Genomic DNA, 20,032 nt, shown 5'->3' with positions numbered 1-20,032 from the left:
ACCGTGACTTTATCAGTGGAGTTTAGAGCTCAAGTGGTGAAGCTTGGTTCTAGTTCATGGGCAGATGAAGTGGATTAGGCAGAAGCTATAGGTAAGTATAAACTCTCTACTATATCTGCTAAATCAAATAAAGCATCATCTAGTTCACCTAGTTGAGAAATAGTAACACATGATCAGGAACAGATAGTCATCCGACATTTGTTAAGGAATTACAATGTTAATAATGCACATAACAAACCTCTTTTTGTGATTATGAATTTTGAAGGGTTTGAACTAGGGAAAGTATTAGTTGACACAGGAGCCACAATAAATCTGATGCCTTTGTCTGTTTTTCATAAGATTGGTAAAAGCAAAAAAGATTTGGCTAATATGAAGATTAATGTAGCTGGTTTTAATGGTAAGTCTGAACGCACTGAAAGGTTAGCATGTATTAAAATCCAAGTAGGTACTACTAAGACTGTTTCAGAATTCTTTATAGTAAGAGGATAAGCATCTTTTAATGTTATCCTAGGTAGAGAATGGTTGCATCAAACGTATGCTATTCCTTCTTTGTTGCATCAGAAAAATAATACTATGGAAATGGTGATGAATTGAACACGAAGTATTTTGTGCTAATGTAGAAGCTTTTATGATTGATACTAACTAAGATTTTCCCAGGGTTCTTGTGAAGTCAACACCAAAGACAGATGAGATTGTACTCAAACTTGATTCCCAATCAGTTCTTAAACTGAAGGTGGTTTCAAGTGCAATCGCCAAGATAGAAGAGGTAGATGTAGATGAAGATAAACATAATTCACTTGCAGGGTCTAGTTCTAAGTTTAAAGTACTCAAGAGTAGATATGTTTAGTATCTTTTCTTTGTACATTTGTAGTTTGAAAAAATATTATGGATGATTACATAAAAAGCAAATTCAGATCTGGTACTTTATAAACTCTTCAAAAATTATATGCAAGTTATTACTCGCAACATGATATAGAGGTTAACACAAACATGGAGGATCCTGAATGTCTATTTGACTACCCAGACTCTGATAACCATACCTGATCATCACCAAACTCGGACAAAAAGTTCTATGGTGAAGAAGAGAATGAAAAGGTATGAGCTAAGAGTGAAGATATCAAACAGGAAGTCCATGATCCTCTGGCAGAAGTCAATCTCGTAACTAATTATCGTCCTAGATTCACTACATAAGTAAGGAATTACTCACAAAGAACAAGTCATTATTGATTGATATATTTCACAAATATAAGGATTGTTTCGCATGGGAGCATCGCGAAATGCCTGGTATAAATCCTTCTATTATCCAGCATAGGATTCATATCAAACCTGATTACAATCCTATAGTCCAGAATCCGAAACATTTATCGCCAGAGTTGATTCCTAAAATTGAGGAAAAGATTGCCAAACTCTTAGAGGCAGGCTTCATACAACCCACCAAATATGCATACTGGATAGCTAACATTGCTCCTGTAGTTAAGAAGAATGGTAAAATCGAGATACGCATAGATTATAGAGATATCAACAGTACATCCCCAAAGGATCAAAACCCCATGCCTATAACATATATGTTGATAAATCCTTCATCAAGACATGAGTTTGTATCAACGCTAGATGGCTTTGCTGGGTATCACCAAATAAGGATCGCTGAAGATGATATGATCTCCCTAAGACGGCATTTAGGTGGCTAGGCTCTTTGGGACTTTATGAGTATGTGGCGATGCCATTTGGACTTAAGAATGCAGGGGCAACGTATCAGAGAGCTATGAATCTCATATTTAATTTGATGAAATGATTGGCGACTTTATGGAGGTTTACATAGACGATGTTTTGGTAAAATCCCATGAATTATCAAAGCAATTGGAACACCTCATTCTAGCGTTTGAAAGGATGAAGAAGTTTAATCTAAAAATGAACCCCCTTAAATGTTCCTTCGGAGTTAAAGCCAGTAACTTTTTGGGATTCCTGGTTCACAAGAACGACATAGAGGTTGACTAAAACTAGGCTAAAGCAGTTCTTAAAACATCACCTCCGGCCAATAAAAAGGAACTCTAGAAGTTTCTAGGGCAGATTAATTATGTTCGAAGGTTTATCACTAACTTAGCCAGGAAAACAAAAGGAACTCAACTTAATGCACAAATAATAGAGCAGAGTTTGTAACCTTAAGCTAAGAGAAGAGTTCAAGTGGGAGTCCAAAGATCAAGATGCCTTTGAACAAATCAAAAGGAAGCTGGAAAGTCAATCAGTACTAATTCCTCCTAAACAAAATGTAAAGCCTTTGAGATTGTATCTTTCAGCTACCAAGGATTCAATTACAAGCATGTTGACCCAAGAGAATGAACAATGTCATGTAAAGGAAATTTTCTATTTAAGTAGAATTTTACATGATACTGGAACAAGATACACCAATGCTAAAAATGGTGTTTGAGTTTGTATGATGCTTCCATCAAACTTAATCATTATTTTATGGCTTTTCCAGTGGAGATTATTTCACCAATAAATGTACTTATTGAATCACCCTTTCATCAAAGGAAGGTTGTGTAAATGGAGTATGCATCTATCACAATTCAAACTGACTTATGTGCCTCAGAAGGTTATTAAGGGACAGGCTTTGGTTGACTTTTTGGCCGACCATCCACCTATGGAGATTGTCATGGTCCAAGAGGAAAAACCATGGACAATGTTCTTTGATGGATTTTTCAAGAGAGAGTCAACTAGAGCCGGAATTATGATCTATTCACCTTCTGGTGTAGTGACTAAAATGGCAATCACTTTCTCAACTCAATGCACAAATAATAGAGCAGAGTTTGAAGCGCTGGTGATTGGTTTGAGGACTTTGATATATATGGGGGTTACGAAGGTTAAGGTGTTAAGCGATTCACAATGGGTGATAGCTCAAGTAAACAAAGAACACAAAGGAATATCACTCTGGTGATGACCTTCTTATCTATCGTTCAAGAGTTAATTAATGCTTTTGAATTCATCCAAGTATCTCATATCCCAAGAGAAGAAAATAGAGAGGTTGAATTTTTGGCACAACAAGCTTCATTACCCGATTTTGAGGGTTTCGATGAATTAGTGATTCACATAAACACATACAAATTGAAACCTTTAGATGAAAAAGTGAAGGCAAAAGTATATAAATATAGTATCCTTTCACAGGACATAGACTAGAGAGAGGAAATTAAATAGTACTTAAAAGACACCACAAAAGGGAAGGTGCAAGCAAAAGTTAGGCTAGCAGCTATGAAATACTTTCTTATGGGAAGTAAGCTGTACAGAAAGGATCCTCAAGGCATTTTACTAAGGTGCGTTAGCATAAAGAATGTGTTAACCATTTTAGCAGAGGTTCATCATGGAATTTGTGGGTCTCATCAAGCAGGAAACAAAGATGAGGTGCTTAATCCATCACATGGGTTTTTATTAGCCTTCAGTTAGACAAGATTGTTTGCAGTATGCAAAGGGTTGTAACAATTTCAACGCTTTAGACCAATAAGTAGGGCACCGACAATGGAGTTGCACCCCATTATTAAACCTTGGCCTTTTAGAGGTTGGGCGATGGATGAAATTGGGCCTATTAAACCCCCCTCGTCTGCTCATCATGAATATAATCTGATAGCTACAGATTACTTAACAAAGAGGATTGAAGTCCAGACTTTCAAAAACTTAAATACAAGGGCGGTGATCTTGTTCTTGGAAGAGAAAATCTTTACAAGGTACTAGATTCAAGAATCTATAACTGTAGACCAAGCAACTATGTTTACAGGACACGAGTTCAATTCCTATCTCAAGGAATTTGAAATCCAAAAGATTCATTTAACCCCTTACTTCGCTCAAGCCAATGGACAGACCGAAGCCACTAATAAAGTAATCTCTAAAAGAACAGCTAAGACGGATTAAAATCCTAAAAATTGGCATGTTCTTTTGCAGTATGCTACTTGGGCATATAGAACATCAAAGAGAGATTCAATAGGGACTACTCTTTAACAATTAGTGTATCCATAATGAACCTGTTGTACCAGCAGAGCTAAGCGCAAAATCCACAAGGGTAGCTAAGAAAATGGGGATAAGCTAAGAAGAATACGAGCGATCGATGTCCATTGAACTAATGAAGATTGAGGGTGAAAGACTCCAAGTGCTAGCTAAAATCGAAGCTTAGAAAAACAAGTAGCAAAATCTTACAACAAAAAGGTGAAACATAAAATCTTTTTAGAAGGAGATTTGGTGTGGAAGATGAAGCTTCCTGAGAATGACTACAAAGATCACATCTTTGGTTAATGGTCTTCTAAATGGGAAGGTCCATTTAGAGTTCACAGAGTCATGTCTAGGAACGCCTATTTGTTGCAAGAGTTAGATGGGGAAATATTTCTAAGGGCGCTTAATGAAAAGTTTACAACCCAAGCATATTGGAGCAGTATAAAAATTTACAGCAAAAGCATCCATCGTTAGAGGCTTTTGACAAATAAAATGTATTGTTTACAAGTGAAGGGACTTTTTAGCCATTGCTTTACATTTAACCTCAAGAAGAAGAATCTTGTATTTGTTCATCACCGCCATTTGTTCACTGTGGTGATCAAATTGAGATAAAGTTTCTTGAGTTATTGGAGCACTCTCAGAAATCTGGCGCTTCAATTATTTCTTCTCTTTTCTACAATCTTGAAGTTTCTGTTCTACCATAGATCTCTTGGCCTGAAGCTTTTTCTATTCTTCAATGATCTCATCAATCTCAGTCTGCAAATGGTTCATTTCAACATTTATCACCAGGTCTTTCTTCTTTAAAAGATCTCGTTGTTGGAAAACTTGGGACACTTGTTGAGATATATCGAAAATCATTATAGGGGGGAAGAGAAGATCTTTTCATGGCTAATTCAATAGCACATGCTTGACAGGCGACAGATAGATCTTCCCATACAACTAGATCATTGTTTCCCAACAGACGAACTTGAGTCATGAGTTCCAGAGATAGTTTAAAATGTGAACTTGGTGCTTCTTGCACTCTACACTCTCACAAAGAGTCAGGACTTCATCAAGAAGCTAAGCTTGATCTCTTGGGATATAGCTGCTAGGATACATGTGTGCAAGAATCAAGTGTTGATAAAGACTAAATAAACATCATAACTCTATAAAGTTAGGATACTTACTTTCATCTTACGCTTGTATGGTTGAAGCTTTGTCGCCCTAATTTCCTTAGTCGATGGTTGTCAATGCTGGAATTAATGGTCATGTTAGCTACCAATAAATAGATGTGAAAGGAAGACATGTGTTACTTACCTACATCTGAAGATGCACATTTTACTTCTAAAGCCTCTTCACAAAGATTTGATTTCATAGTTTCAATCTGAGGCTCAGTACCCTTAGTCTAGACACTTGTGGTGTCATTGTGCACCATTTCTAGAGTGGACTTTATGGTTCTTAATGCAGTATCATCATGGATCTCCACTTCCTCATCTTGAATCGTCATAGGAGATTATGTTGATTTAGGCAAAGATTCGGAAGTTGGAATGGATACAAGGTCCCCTTGTCCAGCACCATCCTGGACAGCTTTGCCCTTGCTAAGAACCGCAAGAGAAGGTTGTTCTGGCTTGGGTATGAACTCTGAGGTCATAGACGATGGTCAGATACTAGGGGAGCAATAACATTAGCATTAGTATCGACAGTTTGATCAGGCTGGTTTGTTTACATAGTGGCAGGGGATTCAGATTGTTGAGAGAAAATCGAAGTTGTTTTTAAAACAGAAGTCTTGACATTTGATTGGCTAAGACTTGCTTGCACACCCACATCATCTTCAATATGAAAAGCTCTTGGTTTACCACCAGATGCTTGTGGTTCACCAACAAATGATGAAGTTTTGCCCGATTGCTGTTTATTTGAAGCAACATCCTGGTCCTTAATAGGGCCATCATCACCTTTTCTCTTCTTTTGGTCAGGACCTTGACTTGTTGGAGGAGAAGGTATAGGATCACGGGGTGGTGATTTCTCTAATGACAGCAGGTTTGAAGCAGCATTTTCTCTAAGAGATCTGGAATGCTTGTTGTATTCCCTAGCTCTTCTTCATCACTGCCAGTTGAAACAAGATTGGAAGGCGTGGTCTTTTCTGGAGAATTTCGTTTCTCTTTAATGTTCGGAGCCAGACCTAGCATGAAGGAAATCATAGTGGGTAACAAGGTACAAGAAGCTTGAATGAATTAGAGCTAATGCACTTACTAGTAAGAGGGATATCAGTAGTTTCTAGCTCTAGTTCTGTTTTGAATGCATATTGAGACCTTGTGCTAGGACTTGACATGGGGATGTTCCTATGCCTGTTACTCCTTGATTTCTGTAAGGAACCTAGAGTCGAAAGAGAAATCATCTTTCTCAATCTAACTCTATTAGTGTAGGAATGAATGATACTCCTGTATGAATCATTTATGGTCGTGGGTTCATAATTGAAATGTGCAACAATCTTAGTTAAGCGATCAATTTGATGAGTAGTAGATTTGCCTTTCATCTTGATTTGAAGATACAGCAGTCTTTGATCTTCTTGCCTGAAAAGTAGATTGTGAGTGAAGAGTAAGAAGCAAGTGAAGGAAACACTTAGAAGGATTCATACCTTTATAGTTGCCAACACTCACAACAAAGTGTGCCTTGGCATATTCAACAGCATGAGCTTGAAGTGGTCCATGATACCACCATTCAAGATAACTCAAAGAAACCACATCTCTTAACTTCCTAGGATGCAAGACGACTGGAGGATATGCAAGGGAGTCACTCTTCCAAACATCTTTATCTTGAAATTTTGGACTAAGATCCTAAGGAACGTTACATGTGGTGATCAAGGGAATAGCAAGAGATTGGCATAAACCAAATTTTCTGGCTACCATTTGAGGATTGTAGGCTTCAAAACCAAAGAGTTCTGGCTCTCCCGCAGGCAAATCCCTAGAAGATAACACAGAACACCAGAATGGGGAATCATTCTCAAAGGTTTCCCTCATGCCTATTGTTTTAAGCCACTTTGGAGTTGCATCAAAAACCCATATACTATTAGGATCCAAATTGTCCTTCTGGCTCATAATATACCAACTAACAAGCAAAGGGTCTAACTCCAACAGATAATGCATAACGAGATTAGGTTCAAGAACTTTTTTGTGCTCAAAATAGTAAAAGCATATTTCTGCATATGAACAACAATCCACTTTTAAAGTTTTCTCCCTACAATCAAGTTTTGACACATACAAAGTTTTTTCAGCTGCCATCTCATTCTTTACCTCTTCCTTGGTCTTCTCTATACACAAAGTAGTGTAGAGATGACCCCAACAGGTGACCAACCACAGAGGTCCACCTATATTCTCTAAGCTCTAACCTTCGTTAAGAGCTTCCCTGCATCTAAACAGACATCTATACAATTGTCCTAGTAAGATTGGACCTAGTGCTACAAAAGACTTGTTATAGGAAATGTTCACTGCAAGTGACAATAACAGTGCAGAGATGTCACCTGACTTGCACATCATCAAACGAGTAAGAGCGAATAAAATAAAAGTACCTCTTCTTCCTGCGACAATTCGGCAAAATAAGATGACGATGCAAAGTATGAAATATAGGCATTAAAGCCAATTTTACTGCTTTTCGACATCGCCGGCATTCGCTTCAGAAGGTTATGACTTCTGTTGTATAAAGGTCCAGCGCCTTCAATTAGGCTAAACACTCTGATTTGATGACCTTTATCATTATAAGGTGATAGACTAGTAAGGAAAGTCATATCAGCAAGGGTGACAGTTATGCAACCTTAGCGCAGGATGAAACAATTTAAACACGGGGTTCTAAAGCGATATAAGGGCACATGTCAGCGATCCGTTGAAGGAATTTGCCGTATGTCGCTAGTCTGAGGAAGCCAAAAATTCTCTTCTTCTCCCATGAGGAGTGGAACTTGGAAAGTCTCATAAACTAACCCCTGGCTATCATGTCTTGTACCCAACTTTTAATTGGATTCTGGCTTGAAACCCAATAGTTGTTTGGATGCAATTCATTGAATGTAGTAGGGCGAGGCGCACCTTTACCAAGGATACACTTAGTTAATTTGGGCTGAATTTCCTTTCAGAAATCTCGTAAAGCATCTGAAGATGAAAGGCCAAAGTGAAACGATGGCCCTATAGAGGCAGTACCTTTCAAAACACCTTCTTTAGTGGTTGAAGATGAGATATGCTATAGGAAGTCGGATCTGAAGTTTTGAGGGTATTTGCTTATCAATTCGCACAATTCATGAGCCTCAATTGAATAATCTTTTACCAGAAATGATTTGAGCACTTCTTGAAAAGGAAGAAAAGTCATTTTATACTTCACAAAGTTCGAAGAATAGAAGGTTAAAATTTTGAAGATTAGAGAGTGAATTGGTGATGAGATTGGGTGGAAGATGCCTTGAAGGTTTTTATGATTTTTTTTCCAAGCGTTGGAGAGTTAGTTAAATTCTACCATTTGATTTCGTTCAGACACAAAACGATTCGAATGGTTTGGCAGAGTTTGTTTTCAAAGAAATCGATTACCAATGAAAATTGAGTTACACAACCTTAATTAAACGCAGCGTTTTAGGGCTCAATTTATTAATTAAAGATCCTGCGATGAAAATTAGGAAATACTAAATTACCCTTTGATAAAGCCTATCATATAACGATGTTGATAGCTTTTATAGGGTAATTGATAGGTAATTTTCGAAAAAAAAAAATTATATAGTTTAAAAGTGATCAGAGCATTTATGTCAACTTATAAATATAGGTTGAAATCGTTAAATCAATTTTATGGAGTGTCCAACCTCTAGCACAGTCGAGTCTCCTCCCAAGGGAAAGACAGTAAAAGTTAATTATCTAGATATATAGATGAACTATCAATGGAATTCCTTAAGACATAGATGCTCAGATGAGGATAGGCAAGAGCTAAAGGTGATAGCTTTGGAAAAGTGGGATGCTATGGGGAAGGATGTCAAAAGCGCAGAATATGCTGAGTTTCATCGCCAAGTTGTGTTTGGCAATGCACGTTTTGGCTTTAACCCTGATCTAGCGTTAGGAAATGAGTCAGTGAGGAGGAAGAAAAGCCATAAGGGCTGAAGGTGAGCCTTCAAGGAAGAGGCGACAAAGAAGGGCTAAGAAGTCTCCACCAAGAAGCTAAGGAAAAATGATGATAATTGAGCAAGAAGAAAGCTCTAATTTGTCCTCCGACACGTATGAACCAGCACACAAGTGTCCTAGAAGTCCCAATCACACTTCAGATTGATCAAAGGCTAGGGTTTGCTTGGTTCGATTTCTTTTAGTCCAATTGAACTAACTTTTAGCTAAAGATTTAAGTACTCAAACATGATTTATTTCATGTTCTTAGTTATTTTGAAACTAAGTACTTAAGCATGTTTTTTATCATGTCTTGACTTTTTGAAGATTTTAACTTTTGTTTATGTCTGATCTTGGCCTTGTTCAAATTATGTGATCAATATAAATTATATATATTTTGTTCTTTTGATCAAGAGATACAATTGGATTATTGTGATTATACCCACACAAATATATTTTTAATTTAAAATTGAAATATATGGGTTGTAATTATAAGTAATTTCACGACTTACCTAGTGATAGACAATCGTTTGGCATGTTTTATGTTCACAATGCACTCCATGGATCTATTGAATACCCAAATAAGTGCCCTAATCACCATTTGTCTATGGATAGGCGCTCCAAATGGAAGAGAAATTACATGAATAGAAAGATAAATTGCCTCAACACGAGGATCAGAAAGCGATGGGGGGATAGACCCGCCATTTTAGAGGATGAAGATGGACTTGCTGGGCCTAGCGCTATCCATGTGGGTGCGAATGCTGATCATTTGAGGAATTTCATACTTCCCCACCTAGAGGAGAAAGATGACAGGGCGGACGCCGCCTTAGTTTGTAAGGGATGGGCCAGGGAGATTAGAGCAATCTTTCCTCCTACTTTCGATAGGAAATTGGAAGCAAGGATTATCCCTTACCCCAATATGTACTAAGACGTGGAAGTTACCAGGGGTACTGAGGGGAAAATGTACACCTTAGTGTTTAAGTGTGCCTGTCAATTTTGGTATGAGTCAATCTTTGAGCACCACAGGATCAACTGGCTTCTTACAGAGCCTAGCGATGACAAATTCGATGATTATCTTGACGATCTCGAATTGTAGAATCGTGTGGCGACGCTCAAAGACGATCCAGGATACTAGAAGGCATCTCAATAAGTATATCGCTATATATATTTAGCCTTAAGTCTTGTTTTAAAGAGCATACACAATTCAAAACTTATAAGTTTTGACATGCTAAAATTTTGTAATTATTCTAGTTTTTATAAATATTAAGTAATGTTTATATTATGTGTTTGGCATTTACAGAGTTAGACATACATAATGCTTTATATTTATGCTTAAAGAGTTATAATTTGGTTGGTTTCAAATGCCATCAACCACCCAAATTAGAGGGGTATTTGTTACACCCAAAAATCATTTATTTGACTTTCTTGACTTTGACCACGATGAGAAGTCCTAGAGTCAGTGTGGGGTCTTTGGCTAGATTGATTAAAGCATAACAACCATTGGGCTGATATCATACTAAGGCCCAATTATATATAGACCAGATTAGAAGGCTAATGGATGATTTTAATTTTTAAAGTAGAGTTGGCACCCGTACAACAGTTATGAGAGTTAGCTATAACCGCTCCATTTTTCCTATATATAGAAGTGCAAGGACCAAAAGAGATCAACAAACAACTCAACAACAAGCATATTTCATTTCTTTTAAGCTTTATTCTTAGCTTTTGTAGTTTTCCCTTGGCTTAGTAGCCAAGCGATAGTGTAGTTTATCATCTAGCATGTATTGAAAATCGTTCGTCTTTCCAATTTTATGAACATGGAGGTAACCTCTCCTTCAACTTGTACAGTTGTAGACCTGACTCTATCCTTACATTAATGGAATGCATTTGTATCTTTTGCCATATGTTTATCCACTCGTTTCTTTGAGCAATCTAACTTGTTTTACTTCTTTTGGGAAAGCTTCCTTATTTGTTTGTTTTACGTTAGCAAGGTTATCAATCTTTGAAATCGATGACTCGAGGTGCAGCCCCCTAACACTCTAGAACAAGTTGTTGGTAAAGAGCAATATTTACCTCAACAAGGATTGAAAAAAAAATAGTTGTCAGGATTTCGTATATATTCACCCCCGCCCCCCTAAAAAAAATAGAAAATAAGCTGGTATTTGTAGGCAAATTTGGGTTATGATAGAATTTTAAAAGAAGATATAATTTTGAAAACACGTCATACGAGTTAGCCGTTTTGCGATTTTTGTTTTTATCAAAATTTTTATCCAGAGCTCAAAATAAGATAAATAATATATCGCTAGAAATATCTATTTTCCAATACAATTAGAATCAGATTAATACATTTTTAGAATTTAGGATATGACCGAAATAGTGCAACGATGGTAATTTTGGATCGGGTTTAGTATTTTGATCATAGCTTTTTCGTTTCAAATCGGAATTGAACTTATGATATATAATAAGAAAGCTTATTTCAAGGGATATTTAAAAATTTAGGATTTGGATAAAAATTATGAGGTACGAAAATCATATTTGGTCGATTTTGGGACTACAGTTATGAAAATAGGAAATTAGGCTAAGGCTTATGGAATTTGGTCTAAGTAAAGGGTTTGGTTTATTAAAATGGCTAGAATGGCTTATGAAAATGATAGTGGGATAGAAGAAAAGGATTATTTAAGTAATTCTTGAATCCATTACGCGAACCGGACCAAATTAGGCAATGAAGGTTGTTTCGTCATCAGGCTTTATTTGGGGAGAATTTTTAGGTGTCTACACTTGTTGTCTTGCCTTTTCCAAGTAGCTCTTTTAGATTTTCTTTTTCCAGAAGGGACACTATTTTCGTCTTAGGGTGATGTAGTCCTCAATGTGATGGCCATGGTCGCTATGGTAGTCGCACCATTTGGACTGGTCCGTGCTATCAACTGGTTATTGTTCTTCCTTGGCCATCGAGCGACAACACCTAAGGAATGTAAGGCATTCACCACGCCCCCGATGTTGATGCAGAAACTTTACTCTCCTATCTTGAGGTATACGTTGGCATCTGACTTCTTCGACCTATCATTAGAGGATTGACCACTATTAGCGTTATCAACGTTATTAACTTATTGACATTGTTTCCCTGGTCAAGTCTGTCATAAGGATTTCGACGCTAACTCTTTTGGTTGTTGTTTTGGGCCTTTCATCGATTCTTTAGTTGCTATTGACATTAATGATCTTGAAGCCTTTTCTGGCAGCTAGGTCTTCATCTGGTCGGATCTATGCTAGGGTGCGCGTCTTGACTTCCTCAAACATTGTGCATGGATATTAGGTCATGATTGTAAATCTTAGATTCTAGAGATAACCCACGTTTGAATGCTAGGCAGTGCGGACGTCATAGCCTTTGATGCCAATCATCTCTTTATTGGATCTGCGATGGATTCTCCATGCTTTTGCACGACACGATATAGGTCGCTCGTCTTCTTCTCCACTTTGCAATTGTTGTTGAACAGAGAATAAAACCTGTTATATAATGTTTGAAAGGTAGTAATGGAACCCTTTTAATATCACGCACCCACTTGAAGGCAGGCCTTATCAAAGTAGCTCCGAATGATATGTATAAGACTGGCTCGAGCAGGTTGCGAGGGGTACTACCACATCCTCTACTTGTAGTGATTGACATGCTCTAATGGGTAGGTACTCCCATAGTAATGCATCGCAAGTGGCACAATGTTTAGCTTCTTAGGGATGTCGTCCATGGCAACGTTCTCCATGAACAATGAAGTGATAAATTTGTCGGCCTCCTCTATCCTAGTTGGCACTCACGCTCCAGGAAGCTCTTCAACAACCTCATCAACTTCATGCTCTAACCTTCGATCCTGTTCAGTCTTCAGGTCGTTGGGTCAGCGCCTCCAACGTCTTTGTCTTGGGCTTCCCCATCATTCATTTCCTGATCTTTTTCCTCAGGATCAGACTCCTCTACTGAAGAATCTAAAGTCATCATGCTGGAGATTTCATTGGTGTTTTTGCATTGCTTGGACGTCTTGTTGCGGACGGTCTCCAACTCTTTTCTCATGGATTCCACGGACTTCTGGCTTTCGCTGACAATGCGTGCGATTTCTGCCCTTTACTGTGCAAGCTCTTCTTGAGTCATTCATATCTCTTCCCTCATCTGCTCGAGAGTCATGTTTCCGGATGAAACCATGGTGGTGTTTGAAGGTGTTTTTGTTTTTGGTTTAAGATATAGTCATCTGCTCCATAGCGGACGCCAAATTGTTTATGCTAATAATCGCCTAAGGACGAAGTAAGGATGGGACGTCAATGACCAGACTAGGATTAATTGGTTTTCTTGAAATCTAAATAAAAACAGAACAAACGATCTTTTGATGACACAGAAAGCCCAATGAAAATGGGAAAAACTACGGGTGAGAGTATTTTCACTAATTTCACTATGTGGAGAATACAAATTTCGAGTACAAGAGTACAATATTGAATATTGCTTAGAATAATTGAGACTATGAATTAGTGTGTGTTTATGAGAATAAATAACCCTTATTTATAAGTTAGGCTACTTTAAACCCTAACGGATTTTTTCCTTAGGTTTAGCTGTCATACCTGATACTTATCCTTTCTTTGAAGAGCGGAATTTGGTTGTTGACTTATTCTCCTTGGAAACTTTGTTTACCATTGATGTACTTGGCTGTTAATCATGGAATTCCTAGAAAATAGGCTTGGTGAAATTAGTCGAACTGGCCTATTCCTTGATTGTAGCGACGTCAATTGCAACCACTGATCTACAGACAATATCTCTTGCCAACACAAAGGAAAGACGCGTCGAAAAAAAATCTGTCATAATAATACCCAATCTGCAACAACTGCCAAAGTTTAGTACCTAGTTTTATGTTTTACTCATTTGTCCTTTTACTTTAACCTATTTCAAAAACAATTGGAGAACACAGGTGGAAGTGACCACTTTTTCCTCTTAGTCGAGAGAACTTTTTCCCTTTAACTCTTTATAAAATTAGTTTCTTCCATCCATTAATCAAATCCTACTTTTATTTTCCTTGCACAAAAAGAAACCCAAACCAAACCAAATCAAACCAAACCCCCATTTCATTCCTTCCTTCCTTCAAAACCTCCCTCCAACTCTCAAGTCTCAAACCTTCAACACTCCACAATTCACTCACTCTCCAACTTTCTCTCTCCTAAAGATGTTCAGAAACCAGTATGACACCGACGTAACAACATGGAGTCCAGCAGGTCGGCTATTCCAAGTAGAATACGCCATGGAAGCAGTGAAGCAAGGTTCTGCTTCAATTGGTCTCCGATCTAAGACCCATGTTGTTCTTGCTTGTGTTAACAAAGCTCAATCCGAACTCTCTTCTCATCAACGTAAGATCTTTAAGGTTGATGACCATATTGGTGTCGCCATTGCTGGTCTTACTGCCGATGGTCGTGTTCTGTCCAGATATATGAGATCCGAATCTATTAATTATAAATTTACCTATGAATCTTCTCTTCCTGTTGGTCGCCTTGTTGTTCAACTCGCTGATAAGGCTCAGGTTTGCTTCGACCTAATTTTATCTAGGTTTTCATTTCGATACGATTCGATTCATTCATTGATTTCTTTGTTGATGAATGTTTTTGTCATTCTGGGTATTTGAAATTGGGAATTGGGTTTGTGGGTAGTTAGGATTTTTTAGGGTTTTCATTTCAATTGTATTTATTGGGATTTCCGAATATGTGTTAATTTGCAATCTGGGTTTAATCAGTGATAATCATTTCGATAATTTATTTAATTTTTTTGTTGAAATGTTATGAGAGGAAAGAGGGTTGGAATTGTTACATTGTTCTTGAATAAGTGGCTCGTGCAAAGATGAATGTTTGAGCATGAGGTTTTGTGAAATCGACTGAGTGATAGTGAAGTTTAGGATTTGTTCAATTTTTAGTGGCTGTCTTTGTGGCTGTCTTTTAGGATGATAAGCCTTTCTCCAGCGCAATGACTAAACTATCCATTCTTAGAGTTTGTTTGGTTTGATAATTTCAGGGGAAAGAAATAGATTTGATTGTTCGTTTCCCCTCCCTCTAAATGTTGCTGCCTTATCTCTCGTGGTATCAAATTTATGTGGGGATGGGTGGGTCTAACATAATCACCTGTTTTCATCACACCTACTCCTAACACCACTGTCACACCGTGGCAATTAACTCACCTTTGCTACTTTCCGAGGGCTTAACAATCACTGATGGTCTCTCATTGTTATATACAGCCCAAAACACTAGGCAAATGAGTAACATAAGCAGGAGCCAAGGAAGAGAGAGTTACTCTTAAGACTATCAAAAAATTTGGCATATAACTTGTATTAGACTACATCAACAAGTATGCCTTTCAAATCTTTCACCCCTTGTGAAGATCTTCACATTTTTTATTACTTATACATTTCAATCCATAGTTAAAGAATAGGTTTATATGCATATAGCAGAAAAGGTCATTAGCTGCATTAGAATTAATCTGGTAATATATGCATTGTAATCTCGTAGATGTTACCCTGGAGGATTGATCTATGGAAGCCAAGTTCTTAGTCATAAAATAGAGTAAATGATCTAGCTAGAAAGATGTCAGAATGTCACTGATACTGTCTTAAATATTACTGATAACCTTTTTTTCTTTGCCAACAGTAGTTCACCACATATGTATGCAGGGCATGTGATGTAATTGTGAGGATTTAGGTAAATGCTACTCTGTTTTTGTGCATCATCTGACTAATATGTAATGAAACATGACATATTAGCAGGCTATACACATTATAAATATTTATATATTGAAATTTCACAAGGGATTTAATTCAAGTGAAGTGTCTTATGGTGTTGGAGGCCTTGAAGCCTGTACTGCTTCTGAAGCTTACTGGATTGACAATTTACTAGGAGCGTGCTTTTGTGTTTAGCATTTGTCCTTCCTGTTTTCTTACAGAAGCTTTTATCTGTTCCCTCCTGCTACCATCTGGATGTTATACCATGCTATGTTCTTTCCATTGCTTTTGTCACTACCCTTTATGATGCTTTCAGATTGCTGATGAACATATGCTGAGGCTCTTTGGGCAATTATAGTATATGTCACAATTGTTTGTGAAGGTCTCCTAACTTTTATCTTTTCTTTAGACTTGACTCAGATCTAATATGGACATCAAGAGATAATTACTTTTTTTATGTATTGTGTTTGATCGGCATTTATGGAGGGAAGAGAAGAGAGATAAGGGCGGGGGGAGGGGGGGGGGGGAGAGGGATAGGGTGTACTGATTTTCTTCTAAGCCTTTTCAATAGTGTAAGGATTTGATTACTTAAGGAGAATTGTGTGTGTGTGTGTGTTTTTTTTTTAATTCCTTTCCCTTGCTTTCCTTCTTTTACCTTTCAATTTTCTCATCCCAACATACTTTCCATACCTACATAAGAGAAAGTGAGAAACTGGATCCCTCTTTTGTCTTCCTTGTTTACCCTTTCAATTTTTTCATCTCAACTCACTTATAGTCCATCTGTGTGATGGGCTCAAACAATGTAATATATATATATATATATATATATATATATATATATATATATATATATATATATATATATATATATATAAAATATTGAATTTTGTTTAATATTCAATAGTGAAGATAAATTTTGAAGTGGCAAGTCCTTGCTGTTGCAGAAAATAACGCTTGGTGGTCCAACTTATCTATGTCGTTAAATTTCTCATATCCCCTCCTAGTTTATCATGATGCATGACTTTCTGCATTTTAACAGCACCCTTTCTATATTTATTGTTACCCATTGGCACTATTGCAAGAAAGTGGTTTGGGAACAGTTATGGTTCATGAATTTTGTTGCTTTGTACCAATTGTATGGAGTTCATGTTTGATAATTTCTGCTGTTTGGTAGTTACGTAAGTAGAAGATTAGACCTTTTTGCTTGCATAGAACCTTCAGCCTTACCTAGTTTTCTTATTAACTCTCTGTTTGTGATTAGAATAATTAATTTATTTTGCTGATATAGTTGTTTTTTAAAGCCAAATAAGTAGGCTGTCGTTTTCCTAAAATTGCAGTTTGCATGGGGCTCAATGCTGCAGTAGTATTTGCAAGTTGCAAATTAGGTAAACTCTTCTTAGTTTCCCTAGGTTTTTCTTGGGGCTACCCGAGTTTATGAGGGATTGTATGAGGAGGGTTGGGAAGGACTTTGAAAATGTACATTCATGGTGTTTGGGCTGTGAGTTCTATGACTCTAGAAATATGGGGGTCCAAATTGAAGCTATTTAAAACCTGGTTTCAGTGAAGGTGATATTATGTCCATGTTTCAAAGGACGCCTCAGGTTCTTACTGTATTGGTGACTGGTGAGGAAGATATTGGAGGTCTCCTAGTTTTTTCTTAGCTGAGGGAGGTATATCATAGAGTAAAGCACAAATTTGGGTAATAAACTTTGGCATTTTTTGCAGATTACCCAACTATGAGTTGTTGCAGTTTAGGTACTAAACTTTGTACTGATCATTATTGACCTGTTGTAGCCAGTTAAACAAGCATTTAAGACAAAAAATAAAAAGAAATATAACTTGGAAGTCTGAATTCAAGTACATTTAATTGTCAGACTTTTTGCAATAACCACGAAACATTCTGAAGTTTCCATAGGCTTTTATCAAGCATCTCAAGAATTTTTGTTCGACCATGTAATGTCTATAAAAGCCCATTATTGTCCTCTAGCTAGTTGTTAAAACTATGAAGGCCACTTACATTGGAACAATTACTACTAATTTTATCCCAAACTTTTGCAACTTGCTTAAAATTCCCAATTAAAAGGGTAGGTGTTGAGGAGTTTATCTAGTTTGTTAGATTAGACCAAACACTATACCTTTTAGGCTATTAGCATCAGACGGTTCTCCATAGAGCAAAATGATAATCCAATTTCCATTCTTAACATCATAAGTTTGAAGTTTAACAACCGGTTATATGATTCCCTATTTCCCTATATTGAATACAAAGTAATGTTTAATTGCCTTGTACAATTAGTGTACTTGTGGTATTGTAGTCAGACTTGTGAGTTGGATATTGTACTTCATACTAAGCATTTGCGTTCAAGCCCATTAGATTGATATGGTAGATAATGTGCTACTAGTATTGCGCAAAGATGTAGGTTCAAGTCTAACATAGGCGGCTGAAACGATTATACTAAGCTGCTAAGTTTGTCACTAATTATAGAGAAGGGAAGACAGTGGTCATGTAGGAAAGAAAAATGAATACAAGTGACACAATTCCTCCCAACTGTAGTAAAATGATCCCCGGGTACATCACTTGCATCTACAGCAGTTGACAACCGTTGTTAATGGCTATTTTTAACCATATTGTTAATTGACATTTTTGTAGTAGTAAACTAGTAATAGAGACTGGCGCAGAAGATAAAACAAATCTGTTACATGTATCAAGTACAAATACTGCCTAATTAGCACACTTAGCAGTAAGTACATCATAGACATCCTAAAATCACTATATAGTAGTAGCTATGCCACCTAATTTTGGTCAGAATTGAAATGTAACATTGTCAGATTGATTGGCAAACTCTAAAATGGTATTGAAAAAAATACTGACAGACATTCTAACAGCAAGAGTTAAGCAGGCTTTTTCCTTGTTGAATTATTCTGTTGCTTCTTTGCAGAGGAAGCTGATAATTTAGCCTTTTTTTTTTAATAAACTGTAGTAACCTACCTTTTTTGTGCTTGTTGGTTGTATCTGAATTGTGCAAAGATACACTGTGATTAAATATTTATAATCTTATAATGCCTTGCAGTAGTGTTTACAACTCTCCAATCCAATATCTTTTTGACAGGTCTGCACACAACGTTCATGGAAGCGGCCTTACGGTGTTGGTCTGTTGGTTGGTGGTTTGGATGAATCTGGAGCCCATCTCTACTACAACTGTCCCAGTGGAAATTACTTTGAGTATCAGGCTTTTGCTATTGGGTCACGCTCACAGGCTGCAAAAACCTACTTGGAACGCAAATTTGAAACATTTGATGGTGCTTCACGAGAAGAGCTGATCAAACATGCACTCTTTGCAATAAAAGAAACTTTACAGGGAGAGAAGCTCACAAGCTCCATATGCACAGTTGCTGTGGTGGGAGTTGATGAGCCATTCCAAGTGTTAGATCAGCAGATGGTCCAAGATTTGATTAACTCATTTCAGACAGCTGAGGAAGAAGGCTCTGCACCTGAAGAAGCAGCCGCAGTTCCAGAGGAGGGGGCTGCTGCAGCTGCCGACCAGGGTGCATCCGATCTCGGTGCTGCTCCCATGGAAGAATGAAGATTGCTTCTATCTCTAGGGTTTTAATGAGCCTTTTTGGCGATGGACTGATAAGAGAACCAGTAGGATGTTAAATGTGATGATCATCAATTAACTATCTTCTACCTTTGCTGGATATTCTTTTTTTATGCACCTTTTAGCTTCATATCATCAATGCCAATGTCTTAAGTGGTAACCCCTATTCTTGAACTTGGAAGTACGATGTGTCTTGGGATGGGTGGTTGAAATTTGGAGGATTGCCACATTTGTTACTGGTTTTGATTAGTCCGTAATTTGGCTCAGTAGGTTATATAGGTTGTTTTTAGGATTATTGGACTTGCCATTAAGTCACTTTGGAATTTGGATTGCTTATTCATGTCCTATATGGAAACCACTTGTTCCAACTGAGAATCTTCACGTGCCACATAGGAAATCACCATATTTTAAGCCGTTGTAGAAAAGGAGAGAGTTTAAAGGGAGTATTGTAATGCATAAACAATTGCATAATGACGGGTAATGGTGTAATTATACGTAATGTATATTCTGACTTTAGACTAGTATCATTGAGTGATTAATAGTAATCAAATAGTATCATTGATTATTCAGTGGTACTATGTATGTATGTAGTGGTACCATATGCATTCAGTGGTACTAACTACGTGAATATATAGTATAACTAAAT

General features: G+C 37.2%; 1 protein-coding gene across 1 annotated transcript; it reads left to right on the top strand.

Moving 5' to 3' along the window:
• Nucleotides 1–14,084: 14,084 nt before the first annotated feature.
• Nucleotides 14,085–19,735, top strand: LOC110686388 (proteasome subunit alpha type-1-B-like). Its single transcript, XM_021862994.1, has 2 exons — nt 14,085–14,605; nt 18,898–19,735. Exons 1-2 carry the CDS (start codon nt 14,255–14,257, stop codon nt 19,369–19,371), a joined length of 825 nt encoding a protein of 274 aa, XP_021718686.1. The 5' UTR covers nt 14,085–14,254; the 3' UTR covers nt 19,372–19,735.
• Nucleotides 19,736–20,032: the final 297 nt, after the last annotated feature.

This window comes from Chenopodium quinoa, unplaced genomic scaffold, assembly GCF_001683475.1.
Source record: "Chenopodium quinoa cultivar QQ74 unplaced genomic scaffold, ASM168347v1, whole genome shotgun sequence".
Lineage (NCBI taxonomy): Eukaryota > Viridiplantae > Streptophyta > Magnoliopsida > Caryophyllales > Amaranthaceae > Chenopodium > Chenopodium quinoa.
This window is presented reverse-complemented; position numbering and strand designations above follow the sequence as displayed.

What these genes read in the sequence shown, in the direction of transcription:
- LOC110686388 (XM_021862994.1), top strand. Translation starts at nt 14,255, where the DNA reads ATGTTCAGAAACCAGTATGACACCGACGTAACAACATGGAGTCCAGCA. An exon ending in AACTCGCTGATAAGGCTCAG is followed by an intron (nt 14,606 to 18,897) that starts GTTTGCTTCGAC and finishes TCTTTTTGACAG; the next exon opens with GTCTGCACACAACGTTCATG.